General features: G+C 40.2%; 1 protein-coding gene across 1 annotated transcript; it reads left to right on the forward strand.

Annotated features, from left to right (window-relative positions):
• Nucleotides 1-85: 85 nt before the first annotated feature.
• Nucleotides 86-14,431, forward strand: LOC131396371 (IST1 homolog). The gene is made up of 10 exons (XM_058528632.1): nt 86-466; nt 2,580-2,618; nt 3,709-3,835; nt 6,617-6,797; nt 7,349-7,436; nt 7,919-8,002; nt 8,770-8,880; nt 11,625-11,813; nt 13,460-13,505; nt 13,966-14,431. The coding sequence occupies exons 3-10, from the start codon at nt 3,748-3,750 to the stop codon at nt 14,154-14,156; spliced, it is 978 nt and encodes a 325-aa protein (XP_058384615.1). The 5' UTR covers nt 86-466; nt 2,580-2,618; nt 3,709-3,747; the 3' UTR covers nt 14,157-14,431.
• The last annotated feature ends 3,156 nt before the right edge of the window (nt 14,432-17,587 follow it).

Genomic DNA, 17,587 nt, shown 5'->3' on the forward strand with positions numbered 1-17,587 from the left:
AGCGCGTCCCGCCCCCGGCGCGGGTAGATTGCGTCACGGCCCGGGCCGGAGAGCGACGCCCAGGAGTACCCGGGAGGGGAGGGGGCTGGCCAACCGCCCCTCGCCCCCAGCGCCCTCTCTAGTGGGAAAACTAACTTCTGTTTCGGGGCCGGGTCACGTGAATAGGGCTGGGCCCGGCCCCCTCACCCTGACCCCACAATGACCCCGTTATCTCTTTACTCCAGTAAATTCCGGGGGTTCCCAAATAGAACCCTGGGGCGTGGTCATCAAGAGACCCTCATTTCCTGGACTTCCCGGGCCCAACTCGTGAAGCATCGTCTTGGGAACCTCGGGAACCCCGAGGCAACCCGGGCCCAGGAGAGTAAGCAGATGCCCCTGCACATCCAGGGTGGAGATGGGAGCTCTTTAAGAGTTGAGGGCGCTCTGAGGGGGATGAGAATGGACCGGACCCAGGATTTAGAAGAAGGTGAAGCAAGTAGTGGGAGACTTGAAAGTCTATGAGGAATGAGAGGAAGGGGTTGGGTAAAGTGGGAAGCAGCTTGGTTTGGTGGAAGAGGGCTTGACTACTCAATGAAGTATTAGGTCACCATTCATTGCCAAGTAACTAGTTGACTTCGTAGTAACATAAACATCTGATTAACTTAAGTGGAAAAAAATGAACACCAGATGAATTTGTGCTTTGATTACACCTATGTAAAAAAGTAGTTCTGCGTACAAATAAAAACTAAACTGAAAAAGAATAGGTTTAACTTTTGTAGAGATTGGATTCCGAGTGGATTTTTCCGCTTTCTGTTTCTACAAACTCTTTTCAATAAATAACAATTGATTTTCATTTGATTTAAAAAGTACTGGCTGGGCTCTGGTCCCTACTTTGTAGCTGTCTGACCTTAGGAAAGTCATTTTACTACTTTAGAATTGGGTTTCCACTTCTGCAAAATGAGGAGCTTGAACTAGATGGAGTGGGAGTAAATGTAGATAGAAGAGCTCTTTAAACATTTTAAGTGAAAAAATAAGCAAACTTGCACAGTGAGATATCATGTATTTAATATTAAAAGACATAACATTACAGTTGCATATATTTCTGTATCTGTACAGAAAAGGAGTAGAGGATATGTAACAACTAGTTAACTTTGCTTATCTCAGGAGAGGAAAGTGGAACTGGGTGGTGGCCAAAAGGAACAAAAGGGACTTATGTTATTATTTGGATTTTTTATGAGAATATTATCTTAGAAATATTGAAATGAGTAAGTTAAAATACAAATAAAGTATATGATCTCTAAGATTCTTTCTAAGGAAGACTGAGACCTCAATTTTATTTTCTCACCTGGGTGGGCACAAAGGATCATCAAAATTATTGAATGCCACATACACACACCTTGCACCAGTGGGTAAAACATGGTGAAGTTGCTGATCGGTTGCCGTGTAAATCAGCAGAGGGCTTTGCTTTGTGAATATTAAAATTATTCATAACAGTCATTTTCTCTCTCTGGCCAAGAAGGAAGTCCCGTGGTCACTCAGTGATTCCGTTTTAGAAGTAACTGGCATTCTGGTTTCTAGTTCATTGCTTAGCTCACTAAACTGGCATTAAAACTGCCGAGAGAGAGAGAGAGAGAGAGAGAGAGAGAGAGAGAGAGAGAGAGAGAGAGAGAGGGAGGGAGGGAGGGAGGGAGGGGAGGGAGGGAGGGAGGGAGGGAGGGAGAGAGGAGGGAGAGGGAGGAGAGGGAGGGAGAGGGAGAGAGAGAGAGAGAGAGAGAGAGAGAGAGAGAGGGAGGGAGGGAGAGGGAGGGAGAGGGAGAGAGAGAGAGAGAGAGAGAGAGAGAGAGAGAGAGAGAGAGAGAGAGAGAGAGAGACCCCCTTGGACCATCCAGGTGTAGTTAACCATAGCCAATTTCTCACAGATCAAGATACACTCGCAGAGAGCTGGTTTTTCAGACAAAGTTGAAAAAGTGGACAGAGGTAGATGCAAGCAAAAAAACTTTTTTGGCTAACAGCCATTAACATAATTACGCTGTGCAAAGGCATGTCTGATTAAAAAAAACAGGATGTTCTGATTGGTGAAACACAGGTGATTTCCTGGTTTGGTGCTGTAGTCCCAAAAGGGTGGGTCATCTCTCTGCTGAATCCTCTTCTAGAACTCCTTACTCCAAGCAATCTTCATTTCTTTGGTGGTACATATTGACGGTAGAAAGCTCCATAGTGACAATTTGATGGGAATATTGGTGATAAGTAGAATATTGGTGATAAGTAAACTAATATAGTTTTTTAGATTTAAAACTCTAAAATAACCAAAAGTTACTTCATTTCTCCAAAAACTTGTAGTATTCTCTGGAATCTGGATAATTCCCTATTTATTTATATTAAGTAAACCCAGGGTCTTATACACTGTAACTGACTCAATAAATAGTCATTGAATGAAATTTCACAAAGATATCCCAAACTGGGAAATTTTCCTTGCTAATTCTTTTGCTCCCATTTCCTCATTTCTGCTCTTCTCTATTTTGCCTATTTGTTAGCTGTTTTTAATCTTTCTCATCTGAAAGTCCTTTATTATCTTTCACTAAGTCTTTTTTTCCCTACAGAGTTTTAAGAACGGATGAAGCGAAAGAAGATGTTTAAAGGTATTTGGGGACTGAAAAGTTAAACTTCAATCTGTTTTGTCCACCTCTTCCCTTTCCCTGGAGTCCTATTGCATTCCTTTGATGTGTGTAGATTGAATGTGTGTGATGGGAGAGCTTGAGGTACTCTGCTGGAAGGAAAACAACATTGACAAAACCCTGCCGTGCTGGTTATTCTTCGCCCTAAGCAGGCATGAGTTGCAAACCAGCTCCCCGTGTTGCCTAGTTCCTTGTTGGTAATTTTTCGAGACCTGAAGTACAGGCAGGGGAAGCTCAGACAACTATCCCAACTCTTTTTGACATTAAGGGATCAAACCAGAGAGAAGTGCTGGTGACTTGGGAAACCATGTGTGTCATAACAAGAGGAGTAGGTGGCTTTTTTCATGACGTCACGTGTTGCTGCTTGTATGCTTCCGCATGTAGAGTTGTCATTTTAGGAATGGAACTTTATCTTTCCATGCCAATGGCAGAAACAACTCATCTCAGCGTACAATGAAATTATAGAAATACCTAGCAGATTTAGCTTTCCCTAGAAACGTGTTGGTGCCTGCTATTAGATTATTTTTCAAAAGCTTTTCTAGATGTCCAAATGTAGAAATGTGCAGTTTTCAACCTTCTGTTGTATCTACTTCTCTGAACAATTCTGTCCTCATTTCCACGTGCTTTTAATGTTATGTGATCTCTCCAGATTTCGATGGGGATTTCCCTTTCAAATTCACTAATATTTTATTTAGAAAGAGGTCTTATAATTTCTCCATAAGTGAGTAATATGTCCTTTGGAGAGGGGAATCTCCCTTCGTTGTCTGCTTCCTCAGATGCTTACCAAAGACTTTCATTTTTGTCAGAAACTTCCTGCAGAACTCTCAAAGGTTGCAGTAAAAACATTAATGATTGGAATAAACTGAAGGAAACCTAACCCTTATGGCAAGAGTCATATCTGGGGAATTGGTCCACAGAGAAGCAAGTGCATTCAGGCCATTACTGAGCAGCCAGGAATTCCTTTCACGGGGCTTCTTGAGTGAATAAAGTGGATGTGGAAAAACTAGGGCTCCCATGACACTGATAACTCTCTTTCTCTGGAAAACTTGCTCAGCAAGGTGATTTGCGAGCTGCTGTGCCTTGTGGTGAAATCATGTTCAGCTCTGCGTTCAAAGCTGATCGCCTTCGGGTCAACTTGGAACTGGTTGTCAATCGCCTAAAACTCTTGGAAAAAAAGAAAAGTGAGTAAATACTTCAGGCAGCACAGCAAGCAGCCTCTCAGATCACTGTGCAATTCACCCACCCCCCTAGGTGATACATCTCCTAACACCTTACTAAGCAACTTTGGAATTTAAAGGAACATTTCTGAGTTGTGGGAGTGATTATTATAGTAATCAAATCATTTAAAAGTTTCCAAAGGTTTAAAAGTCCAGATTACTGGACTTCTCTCCACCAAGGCTGAGAACTTTATGTAGTCAAGTCTTTTCTTTTCCTTTTTTATAATTTTATTTATTCATTTTTCCCCCAAAGCCCCAGTGGATAGTTGTATGTCATAGCTGCACGTCCTTCTAGTTGCTGTATGTGGGACACGGCCTCAGCATGGCCGGAGAAGCAGTGCGTCAGTGCACACCCGGGATCCGAACCCCGGGCCGCCAGTAGCGGAGTGCGCGCACTCAACTGCTAAGCCACGGGGCCGGCCCTAGTCAAGTCTTTTCAAATGTGCAGTAGCTATTAAGTTTGAGCTCCCAGGCAAATTTTTCTGGAAGGGCTTCCTCACCTTTTTTTCAACCCACACACAAAATGCTATTTCTTCTATCAGGTGACAGCTCAAGTAGTACTACACCCATGAGTAGGGGTGGTGGCTGACGTTGTCTTCTTTCTTTAAGTTCAACTTATTTTCTGTTGCCTTTTGCTCTTTCCTCATTCCACTGGGTCACATGAGCCATTAACCCCTCAATAAACTGCAAAACTGATGATCTCTGATTATGAAGAGGGTTCAGGTGAAACAAGTATTGCATGTAAATGCAGTTTTCTGAGTGCTCTGTAAATAGCACTATTTACTATTGAATTACCATAATCTATTGGTAGAGAAGCAGGTGTTACTCAAACTTCCAAATTGATTTTTGGGCATTCTTTAGCCAAATCTTGCAGAGGATATTTGGTCATTACTTAGATACTTAGATAATAGGGGCCTAAGGGAAGTACTCAAAACAAATGAAATTTAGGCAAACCCAATGTTACCATTATTGCTACCATGAACAATGAGGATGACATTGATGGTGCACACAGAACTTGTGAATTTTAAGCTGCATGCCCACATATTCTTTTATGTGATCCTGACAATCCAGTGATACATATTACTATCCAGATAAATTTTATCCTCTTCTTACAAATGAAGAAATTTAAACATCGAATGTGTGAATGATTTGAGATAAATAAGGCAAATTAGCCCTGTCTTACCTAAATTTATTTCTTTTTAAAAGGAGATAATACTCTCGACATTCTGTCACTCCAGGGTTCTGTTTATAACACAAACTCTAACCTGGGCACAAAGTAAATGTTTGCCTAGGTTAGTAGCAGTTTAGCATTCATCAGAAACAAGTCCAGGGCCGGCCCCGTGGCTTAGTGGTTAAGTGCGCGCGCTCCGCTACTAGCGGCCCGGGTTCGGGTCCCGGGCGCGCACCGACGCACTGTTTCTCCGGCCACGCTGAGGTCATGTCCCACATCCAGCAACTAGAAGGATGTGCAACTATGACATACAACTATCTACTGGGGCTTTGGGGCAAAAAAAAAAAAAGGAGAAGGATTGGCGATAGATGTTAGCTCAGAGCCCGTCTTCCTCAGCAAAAAGAGGAGGATTAGCATGGATGTTAGCTCAGGGCTGATCTTCCTCACAAAAAAAAAAAAAAGAAACAGTCCAGTTCTACTGTGATTTCTTTTCTCTGCGCTGTCTGGGGCAAAGAACATTTTCCTACTTTGGACTTGGCTAAGCAACCTCCCAAGCACTGAGCTTTGTGTTTATTTCAGATTCAAATGGAGTCTCATGTCAAGATTTGTTTGAAATGACAGAGTAACTGTCTATTCACGATTAGGTGGTGGGCATCATTTTTAGGGTATACTGGATAGACAGGGTATATAATTTGGAGGCTCAGGTTTTCCTGACTTATGCAAAGCCTGTTTCCCCAGGCTCAGTCATGAATTGATAACAGAAGGTAGTAAGACTTTACTTATCACAGTGGATTGGCATGGGACAGGTTGCATGTGTTACTTCTCCAACATGACTCTACTTGTTCGTTTTATGACATAATGTGGTGAAAAAGCATAGGAATTTGCAGCCTGAAGATTTGACCTTGAATTCCAATTCAACCAGTTACTTCTAGTCATGTGACCATGGACAAGCCGTTTAACCTCTCAGAATCTCAATTTTCCCAGTTGTAAAATGCAAATAACATACAAACCCCACACAGGTGCTATGGGGATCAAATGGATATTTGAAATATCCACTGTATATATGAAAACATTTTTTTAAATACAAAGCACTTCATGCATTCTCCTTTTTTAAATAACTAATCTTTTTATTACAAAAATAATAAATGTTCACCATGGAACATTTTAGAACATAAAGTTAAGCTGAAAGGATAAAATAAACATGACCTGTGGAAGCACCCCCTAGAGCAGTGGTTCTCAACCTGTAACAGGTGTCAGAATCCGGAGAGCTTGTTCAAACACAGATTGCTGGGCTCCACTTCCAGAGTTTCTGATTCAGTCATTCTGGGGTGGGCCCCAGGAATCCGCATTTCTATCAAGTTCTCACATGATGCTGGTATTGCTGATCTAGGGATGACACTTGGAGAACCACCGACCTAGTTCAAAACACTGATAACTTTATCTATGCATATATGGTATATCTAGTGGGCATTTTTGTTTATTTTTATAAAAACATTGTTTCACACTATCATGTAACCTGCCTTTTTATTCCTCTTTGCACACTCATTTTTCTATATGTGTGTTTTGTGCTGCAGCCCAGCAGGCCCAGAAAGCAAGGAAGGAGGTTGTCGGTCATCTGGCTGCTGGGAAAGATGAAGGAGGTCAGATCCGAGTGGAGCACATTATCCGAGAAGACTACCTCATGGAGGCCATGGAGATCCTGGAGCTGTACTGTGACCTGCTGCTGGCTCGGTTTAGTTTGATCCAGGCCACAAAGTGAGACCTGTTGAACTTGTGTCATTTCTCAGGCTCAGAGGAGTTACAGGGCATCCCTTGTCACCTAGTGAAGGAGAAGGTGGGCTCTAACTCATTGGGACTGTATCAAAGAACTTTGTCTCTAATTTTTATAGGGAGAACCTGCCCTGCTTGAAGAGAATATGTCAGTCCAAAGAGCCATTTTTAAAACCAAATAGTTGTCTTTTCCTCCTTGAGCTGTAAAGATACAGTATAAACTTGTAGTAGAAAAGTTGGGAAGTACAGACAAAAAAGAATCCATAATCACCAAATCTAGAGATAAGAATTTTGGTATATTCCTTTCAGTCTATATATGTATACCTATATGTATCTATGTGTGTATAAACACATATATATGTGTGTGTATGTATATGTATACTCATATTTACATATATGTACATATAGGTTTATATTCTAATTTCAGTTTTAAAAAATTATTTAACATATTTTGAACATTGTCCATAGGCTACCTTTGAAGTAGAGAAAAGAGGGAAACATAAGCCCTGAATTTCATAGTTTTGTGCTTTCCTTAGGGAACTGGATTCTGGTCTGGCTGAATCCATATCTATGCTAATCTGGGCAGCTCCTCACCTCCAGTCAGAAGTGCCTAAGTTGAAACTAGTAAGTTTGACAAGTTTTAACTGCCTGTACAATGAATGTAGGTGAGGATATCACTGGTGTTCCTCGTTCAGAATTGTAAGATTACTTAGGGAATCCTTTCTTCTCTTAAAAGTTAACCAAAAAAGTATTTTCTTCTCTTAGTCTCGAAGTGAGAAATGAATATACTTTTTTTTAATGGCAATGGTAGAAAAACAAAACTTAACTAAAAAAATAAAACTTGAAACTGGGTTTCTTTTGTGGAGGAGAGGGAGTGTCATAATTTATAAAGTGTTTAGAATTAAAGGTTTTCAGTTTCATTTCTCAGATATTTAAAAACAGAGCAAAGCACTTGTTATTGTTGTTTTGAGGCTAAAAGAACATAATTCCAATGAGGGTAACATGAAAGTGATTGTTGCTCTTTTGGTTTTTCTACATCTAAAGTATATTTTCCATAACTTGATGAATTTTGCCTTTATTTCTTTCTTGGTGATGGTTTGCTGCAGGTATCAAATCAGCTGTGTGCAAAGTACAGCCAAGAATATGGTGAACTATGTCAAACCAATGAGATTGGAACTGTCAGCTCTCAGGTAGTACCATTTCCAAAGACACACATTTTTCTAAACCCCAAGTCCAGAAAAAGCTGCGCAAGCTCAGAACATATAATTTTGTGCAGACTTCAGAAAGATGTTTAGAAATAAGTTTTGCATTGGAGGCAGAGAACTTGGATGAAGATCTTGGACTAGAGAACTCAAATCTTGCTCAAAAAGCTAGAGTCAAGAAAACTGAGCTGATTTCTTTATTAAGAAAGCATACATTTTTCCTAAAGGTAACTGGCCTAGTAATACGAAGGAAGTTAATGAAACTTCGAAGTTTCAACTTTTGACTGTCTTACACACACATAATTCAGGACTGACGTTCAGCTGGGACGCGGAGATCTGGCTGAAGTGGTTGTTTCAGGCCGGTGGACATTCTCATCATTCAGGGTGTACATTCTGACTGGTTAGTGCCTTGCTGTACTGGTTGTTGAATATGTTGACTATCACGTCTGACATAATTCAGATACTTATAAAATCAGAATTCTTGATTCAAAATATTTTTTATTATGTTTATTTTGTTCCTCTTATTCTACCTGGTTTGAGGTTCCTTCACCCTAGTTCAGGGCTGTCTTATGATACAAGCAGGGCCCCTCCATGCTGTTGCTAAATTATACATCTTTTTAAAATCCTATATCTTACATTACAGAGAACAGAAAGATGAACAATGATTCAAAGGTGAAAGAGTACTTAAACTCTTTTTTGTTTCTTATCTTGTAGGTATGCGTGTGACCAAATTCTTTATGTTCTTTATTTTGCAGCTAATGTGTAAATTAAATGTAAACACTCTACCCCAGGTTCTAGTGGAACAGTACCTGAAAGAAATTGCTAGGAAGTGTAATGTGCCATCTAAACCCAAGGCAACCATTATGGTGAGTGCTTTCAAGAAGGGAGAATTGTCTTAAAGCCGAGATTCTTACTGTGCTCCAGAAGATTTTTTTCTACTTAGGAATGTGGCTTCCAGAGTAGCTTTTCTACTTAGGAATGTGGCAGAATTGTAAAGCAGGTGACATTTGCACCTTTTCTCTGCCCACATACTTTTCCTAACAGAACTTGACTTCTGTTAACTATCAGATACCCTTCTAAGTTGTTAACAACAGAGTAGAAAACAAAGATGAAGTCACCTAAAATGTTATACCCAGAAGTGTGTAAAACATTTTTAGTTCTTGAGATCTCAACTTTGTCCTGGGCATGTTTTACATTTTAATAAAGATCTCTGGAATAAAGGCTACAAGATCCAAAGGTGCAAGGCACTACTATTTAGTCTTGGTTAAGAGTATGAGTTGGGTAGTGAAACAACCCATATTCGGATCCTCACTCCACCATTTATTAACCGTGAGACCTCAGGCAAGTCTCAAAGATTCAGTTCTCTGAACTGTAAGAAGGTAGTTAATAATAGTTAATAGTTATTAACAAATCTCATAAGTTTGTTGAGATGATTAAATGAGCTAATAAATATAAGGAAATTAAATGCAATGCCTGGGGCCGGCCCCGTGGCTTAGCGGTTGAGTGCGCGCGCTCCGCTACTGGCGCCCTGGGTTCGGATCCAGGCGCGCACTGACGCACCGCTTCTCCGGCCATGCTGAGGCCGCATCCCACATACAGCAACTAGCAGGACGTGCAACTATCACATACAACTATCTACTGGGGCTTTGGGGGAAAAAAAAAAACGAGGAGGATTGGCAATAGATGTTAGCTCAGAGCCGGTCTTCCTCAGCAAAAAGAGGAGGATTAGCATGGATGTTAGCTCAGGGCTGATCTTCCTCACACACACACACACACAAAAATGCAATGCCTGGCATGTAGCAAATGTGGTCAAGTTTAGCTTTTTATCATCATCATCATTGTCACGGAGAGTGGATTAATCTTCCTAAAGGTGGTCATGGACTATTTTGGGACAAGAGGGATTTCTCCCTAATACCTTCAAATTGCTGGGACAGCATATACCATGTTGGATTGTGGTTAAGCGGCACACTTGTCTTTTCTGATGCTTTGCTCCTGATGGTTTCTTGATAGAGACTCTTTTACTCTTTTTTTCTCTTCCAAAGAGTTACATGGTTTGTTGAAAAATGGCACATTGTAAGAATTTAGACAATACAGAAAGGGACTGTGAGGAAGCAAAAGCCACAAGAAGTGCCACTAGAGATGTGCTCAAGGGCTCAGGCTCTGGACCTCTTTTCTTTCTTCCCTATTCTCTAGGTGATTTCATCCAACATCAGAGTTTTCAATTCCATGTTTATGGGGAGGACTTCCACATTTATATCACTGGCTAAGGCCTCTAGACTGATATGAACTCCAGGCTGATACATCCACACACCTTCTTGACTTCTTCACTTGGATGTTTCAGAGGCATCTCAAACTTAACATTTCCAAAAGTGCTCTCACCCCTTCCAACAACCTACTCATTCTACAGTTAATGGCAATTCTATGCTATGGGAAAAATCTTGATATCTTCCTTGACTCTTTCTTTTCTCTCCATCCTTAGGCCCCAGCCAATCTTCAGCAAATCCTGGTTACTCTACCTTCTAAATATATCCAGAATTCTGCCACTTCTCACTATCTCTACTGACACTACCCTCACCTCACCTCAACAATCTTTTGCCTGGATGATTGCAGTAGCCACTTAACTTGTTTTTCTGCTTCTACTCCTCTTCCCCATTTAACTGAGGTTCAATATAGCACCTGTTGGTACCTAAGCCAGATCACATCACTCTTCTTCTTTTAAAGCCCTCCAGTGGCTTTTTAGAATAATAGGCACAGTCTTTCCTCTGACCAGCACCACTGCCCACACCCACTCTCCCCTCTTCTCTCTGGCCTCATTCCCTCCACTCTCCCCGTTGTTTGCTCTGCCACAGCCTCTCTGGCCTCCTCGCGCTTCTTCAAACACATGTGCTGGTTCCCACCTCAGGACCTTTGTACTTCCGGTACTCTGTGTTCTCTAGCTATCTGCCTGGTCCCTCTCTCACTTCCCTCAGGTCTGTACTTAGATGTTTGTTCTCCTCTCTATGAGGCCCGTCTGGCTACCTTCTCTAAAATGTCAACCTCTTCCCTCTTCTCTGCTTTATATTTTTTCTCTATCGTTCCTACCTCTATCTAACATCTGTATAGTTCACTTAGTGATCTTGTTTATTATCTGTCTCTCCCAGTGGAATATTAGTTCCATGAAGACAGGGACTTTTGTCTGTTTTGTTCACTGTAGCATTCCCAGTACTGTGCCTGGTTTACATTATGTGGTCAATAGATTTTGTCAAATGAATGAATAAATCCAGAGTTTACCACTGCTAAAGTTTGATAAACTTTCTCGTAGACATATCTGTGCATACTTACATCTAGCTCTTAATCATTGGTGTACCGCAGTGTCTGACCTCATAGGCACTCAAAACATAGTCATTGAAAGAGGGAGAAAGAAGAAGTGTGTGGGCCAGGAAGCCTGAAGGTGGCTTTAACTGTCATTGACTTACGCTAGACTCTAAGCTTCATGAGAGCAGGAACTGTGTTTCTGTGCTCACTATTTCTTCCCCTGTGCTTCCAAGAGTGCATAGTATGTAATAGGTCTGCAATAAACAAATGTGTAATAAATTGAGAGCCCAATGTGATTCGTACCCTTTTGCCTCAGGTTGAAGGCCCAACAGACCTCATCAGTATTGGGTTTACCAAGGATGTCAAGAAAGGTGCCCTTGGCAGAGGAGGTGAAACTGTAGCAGGAACTGGTGATCCACTTGGGGCATTGCCAATATCTGTACCAGGGCCCTTACCTGTGCCATCCCCAGCTCCTAGTTGCTCATCCCTTCCTCCTGAAAGACAGGTCAGTATGGATAGGGAAACTGAATCTGGAATGGGCCTACAAACAGTGCTAGAGTATATTTCTAAAGGGGCATTTTTAATGGTAAAATGATCTTTGTGAAGTTTTTTAAGGTCAAGGGCATATTTGCAATCATTTAACTGATATTTGATGTGTTTTTATGCTGAACTAATGAGAAAATAGGGCTACAGTCTTTCATCAACCTCTTGACAATACCACAACATAAACTGCAAAGAACATTTACACGAGCTGGCCAGATTTTAAAGTCTTTAATGTACAGTGGTTTAGACTCATGTTTCACATTAGATATATTCAATTTATTTGTAGTGAAAACAATTTGCTTTCATGTTGAAAACAGTATGAAAATACTCATAACTTTGTATACATAAATCTGGAAAAGTCAAATAAGTGAGAACCAAAGAGCCATAGGTGTTAATTTTCTTTACTACTTGTTCCTTCAGTATGAAGTAAAGAGGAATTGTTCTATTCTTTTCACCTCCTGAGGCATTTCTGACCCTATGAAGCTCTTTTTTAAGATTTTATATTTCAGACATAGTTTAACTCTCATTTTCCTTGTTGAAATTATTTGTCTGAACCACACCTCGTGTATTGCTCAGCTTCTACTCTTGGAATGCAAGTCCTCTTGTTTAAAAATAAAACAAAGAAAACTGTATTATGGAAAATTTAAACATATACAAATTTAGAATAATATAATGAACTTCTATCACTCAATTTCAACAGTTATCAACATTCTGCTGCTCTTATTTCATCTATCTATCTCTTCCTTTTTTGGGGGAGGGAGAGAAGGAATTTAAAGCTCAGTTATATATATAATTTCATGTGTCAATACTTCAGTATATATCTCTAACACAAACCCTTTGTTTTTATAATATAAAACAATGTCATTATGATGCCTAAAACAATGAAAAATAATTCCTTAATATCATATAATACTCAATCCATGTTAAATTTCTCTGTCTCAAATACAGTTATTTTGTTGAAATCAAGATCCAAAAAGATTCACATATTGTATTTGCTTGATATGTCTCTTAAATCTTTTAATGTCTAACACTTCTTTCTTCCTGCCTCTGCTTTTCTTGCCATTTATTTGTTGGAGAAAGAGTCCTCTGATTTTATTAAACTGAATCATCTTTTACAAGTAGCATCTCCAGGCTCAAAGATAAAAGATTTCCAGATTCTTGTATGAGGCCATAGGTGACAGAAAAAGCAAAACCCATAGTCACTCCTAAGACTCATTTCTAGAAGGCATAAAAAAAACAGCCTTAAACAAGAAGGAAGCTTGACTGTGATAAAGTTAAGTTAATTTTTAGAAATATTTATGGAGGGCCGGCCCCGTGGCTTAGCGGTTAAGCGCGCGCATTCCGCTGCTGGCGGCCCGGCTTCAGATCCAGAGTGTGCACCGACGCACCGCTTCTCCGGCCATGCTGAGGCCGCGTCCCACATACAGCAACTAGAAGGATGTGCAGCTATGACATACAACAATCTACTGGGGCTTTGGGGGGAAAATAAATAAATAAATAAAATATTTAAAAGAAAAAAAAGAGAAATATTTATGGAAGTCTTACTATGAACAAAATACATGTTTGGACATAAAACCAATCACTTCCCAGTGGTCTTTTTTCTTACAGAATGTCTCCTATAAGAAGAATGATTTGCTTTCTTCACTGGTTCCTAGTAAGTATAGGGAATGCGGGTAGAAGTTAGAATTGCTTGAAATTTATTGAAGATATTTCAGTTATAAAACTATTCCTCCATTGGTGAGAGAAGTTTATTAGTGATTTACCAGGGGTACAGTGTGTTCCTTTATAGTAGCTAACAGTTTTCAAAGTGGATGTGGATCTCAAAGAGATCTTTAACACAAAAAAAAGTTTTAAAACCACTACCACACTAGATCATCCTGGCACATGTTATGAAAAATTGTGCCTTTTTTAAAAGTCTAAATTGCCCTTGAAGAAGATTGCAAACAAAATGTAACCACTACCACCATTTGCATGATGGAGGACTTGTCCAGTTTTCCAGCCGTGTTCTATGCTGCACTCTCAAAAGCAATAATAGCCTACTGTCTTTGAGGCTGGGATTTCTTTCTGGAGGACTTTATTGTTGTGACTTGTAATTACATTATTGAAATTAACAGGTCCAGGACTCGACCCCCAAACTTCTCCAAAGCCAGAATCAAGAGCCAGGATTGGTTTTGATAACTTTATGCTGCCTGAATTGCCTGACGTAAAACCTCAAGCAAGCCTATCCATTGACCCTTATGATTCTGAAGAAGTCGACTTTGAAGATCTTGACCAGAGACTTGAAATACTGAAGAAAACCACATAATTATTAGTCCTGGATTGAGTATTTGCCTGGGAATCAGAGCTCCTGGGCACAAATTTTAATATGGCCACCTGTGTGTGGGTCTGAAGTTTTCTCATTTACAATCCCTTCCATTTCTTAAATTCTATGGTTCTCTGTCTGTAATAAATGTGTATGTGTGTCTGTGCATACACATATAATTATTCTTGTCCCTTAAAATTCTATAATTCTTAGATGAAGATTCCTGATCTACAGAATTTTATTAATTGTAGTCAATAAAACTTTTGTTTTCTCCTGGATCCTTATTTCTCTCATAATTACCTCTTTTTCCAGGGAGACAGAATGGAGTGTATTTAAATCCCACCCTTATGCTTACTAGCTATAAGATTTTTGGCAAATGGTACTCCTGTCAGATGTGCGTGAGAGAGCCTAGAAACTAGAGGGATAAGTGTCTTTTTAAAAAACGAGTATGTTAAAGAATGTGTAAACACTGAGAGTGAATGAGAGAAGTGTTTTCAGGAAATCAGTGGAATCCTGTATACCTGGATACAAATTTAGACTCTGACACTCATTAGCTGTGAGCCTCCTTTTTCTCACCTGTAAAATGGGCACAATAATGAGAATTAAAAGAAATAATGTTTATAAAGCTCTTTAGCACTCAGTAGGTGCTCAATAAATAGTTTCTTTTTCAGTTTCTATTATTTGCTAAGTTCTAGTGGACTAAATATTAGTGATTCTATGATACTGATAAAAGAGAGGCTGAGAAAACAATTATTTTTTTGTTTGTTTTTCTTTTTAATAGACTTTATTTTTTAGAGCAGTTTTAGATTCACAGCAAAATGCCAAATTAATTTTTAAATGAAATGATTGGTTATGCAAAATCTTTATTTCAGAATCCTATTTTATGTGTCCAAGAGAGTTTACATTGTCCCTTTTGCATGTGAGAAAGTGATACCTGTAAACCAATTTTTCTCTTTAAAAAAATCAGTTTGGGGGGCCGGCCCCATGGTGTAGCGGTTAAGTGCTCGCCATTGGCTGCTGGCGACCTGGGTTCAGATCCCGGGCACACACGGATGCACCGCTTGTCAGGCCATGCCGTGGCGGTGTCCCATATAGAGTAGAGGAACATGGGCACAGATGTTAGCCCAGGGCCAGTCTTCCTCAGCAAAAATAGGAGGATTGGCACAGATGTTAGCTCAGGGCTGATCTTCCTCACACACACACAAAAAAATCAGTTTGGTCTTGAATGTTTCATTCTAGGATGTTCCCCTCCTCATAAAAAACAAGTTTTTTCAAAGAATATAAGGTTAGAGGGAGGATCTTCCAAATCCAAGGCCAGGGACCCACTCACACAGCAAGCTGGCTGCCTCTCCTCAGGAGTAAGGCGCCTCCCCTGGCACCCGTTCAAGTCCTAGATCATCCTCTGGCAAGTGAGTGGCCTAGTGGAGGAGTCTGGTGTTTCCTGAACTGGGTACCAGGATTGGCTGCCCCAGTTACTGTGGATGTCCTAACACTTCTTGGACTTTCCAGGCTAATTTTGAAGCAACTTGTAGGACTGACTGATTTTAGAGGAACAAGGATGGGGCTATGCACATAAAGGAAAACAAAAGTAATCTACCACGGATCCTTCTAGGCAAATGATGGTGCCATTTTAAGGAAATAAATTACTGGAGTAGGAATTAATGAGTCAGAAGCCCTGCTATATTTCGAGATAGTGCATCCTTCTCCAGTGGTCTCAGTTTTGTCTTCCTTAAATGGGAGAACGGCACCATTTCCTCAAGATGGGGTTTGAATTGGTTGCAATCTCATATCTGGTGAGATTTTTCACTCCAAAAGTGCCAACATAATACAGAATCATTTATAAACCATGTACAACTATTATATAAAAAATAAAATATTGTGACATAAAACATCTCTGGTGGCACTTTGGGCTGCCTCTTTAAAAAAAATCACTAAAGCAAAGAGGGAGCTTGGCTGAGCCTCATACTCGCGGGCTTTGGTCTTTACTTTGAAGGAAAATATAGTAGATTTCCTAATGCTCTTGGTAGAAGGTCAAAGAGTACATGGAGTTGGCTGTTGGAATTTTAATTTTTACATCATTTCTGGCTCTTGTCATAATTGAAGAATTAATTCCTAAACGCTTTTCTCAGACCAGGATGAATTGTGACGAGGGACCACGCTTAAAAGAATTGTAAAAATGCTTTTTTCGAAAACACATAAACAACAGAGGGACTAATTTCTCTCTGACTTTCAGGCTTATTTATAGATTCTGGTGACTCAAACGATAACAAAACAGGCCAGTGGAGCTGCCTCTTTGGCTCACGTCACTCTATTTCCCACAGGGTTGCACCCCCTCTTCACTCTCCTTTCTCGGCTGAGGACTCGGGCACGTGGAGATGCAGGAAGAGTACCTTGTGAGAGATGCTGACCACATTTCTGCAGACAGAGCTTCCCCATCTGCTGTAAGGTCACAGGGCTTCAGCTGCTGATACTGAGTCATTTAAGAACACCACTGCATTTAAGACCAAGAGAGAGGGTCCCCTTCTAATACCACAATTCCAACTGACATGCCATGCCTTCCAAAAGCCCTGTCACTGCTCTGGCGCCCAGTGACCTCTCATTTTTCTGCTTTCTTTGGGGGGTACTGGGACTTATCTGCTGAGTAATAATATCAGTGATACTTTTATGTGTTTGAGGATTTTAAAAAAATATCTAGTTTTCCTCAATGAGATTATAATTACCTGGAGGGTAGGAACAATCTCTTTTGAAACGTCTATTACAGATTCTGTGCACGCAGAGCAGTGTGGTGTAGTGGAAGGACTCAGGCAGCTCGTTCACTGAATGATTACTATATGGGCTAAAAGATATATACAATGATGGAAGATCTAGATTTGAGTTTGGCCTCTGCTGTATGAAGATGTGACAAATCATTTAATATCTCTGATCTTCTGTTTCCTCATCTCTAAAGTGGGGATGATATTTATCCCAAAGAGAGTTCATATTTACTGAGCCCTTACCATGTGCCAGCCTCTGTTCTAAGTACTTTAAGTGTATCAGCTCGTTTTATTATCACACCAGTCTTAAGATGCCAATGCTACTGTTAACTCCATTTTACAGACAGGTACACTGAGATTCAGAAATGCTCAGAGATGTTAAGTAACTTGCTGCAGTTCACACAATAAAGAAAGGCAGGGCAGAGTTTTAACCCAGGCTTTTAACTACTGTGCTATAATGCCTACCTGGTTTATAAGCTCATGGTGGGTGAGGAACGAATGAATCAAAGTATATGAAAACACTTTTGTAAATTATAAGACACAATGCACTACTGTTATTTGTAGTGGGCAATCAATGAAAGCTTTGGTTGAATTGTGAGGTGGCACAAAATGTTTTTATACTTATATTTTCATGATGCTTGATACTTTTCCAAGTGCTTTCACACATTTCATTCCTCTGGG

The sequence above is a fragment of the Diceros bicornis genome, chromosome 32, assembly GCF_020826845.1.
Source record: "Diceros bicornis minor isolate mBicDic1 chromosome 32, mDicBic1.mat.cur, whole genome shotgun sequence".
Taxonomy (NCBI): domain Eukaryota; kingdom Metazoa; phylum Chordata; class Mammalia; order Perissodactyla; family Rhinocerotidae; genus Diceros; species Diceros bicornis.

What these genes read in the sequence shown, in the direction of transcription:
- LOC131396371 (XM_058528632.1), top strand. Translation starts at nt 3,748, where the DNA reads ATGTTCAGCTCTGCGTTCAAAGCTGATCGCCTTCGGGTCAACTTGGAA. An exon ending in AACCCAAGGCAACCATTATG is followed by an intron (nt 8,881 to 11,624) that starts GTGAGTGCTTTC and finishes CTTTTGCCTCAG; the next exon opens with GTTGAAGGCCCAACAGACCT. An exon ending in GCTTTCTTCACTGGTTCCTA is followed by an intron (nt 13,506 to 13,965) that starts GTAAGTATAGGG and finishes TGAAATTAACAG; the next exon opens with GTCCAGGACTCGACCCCCAA.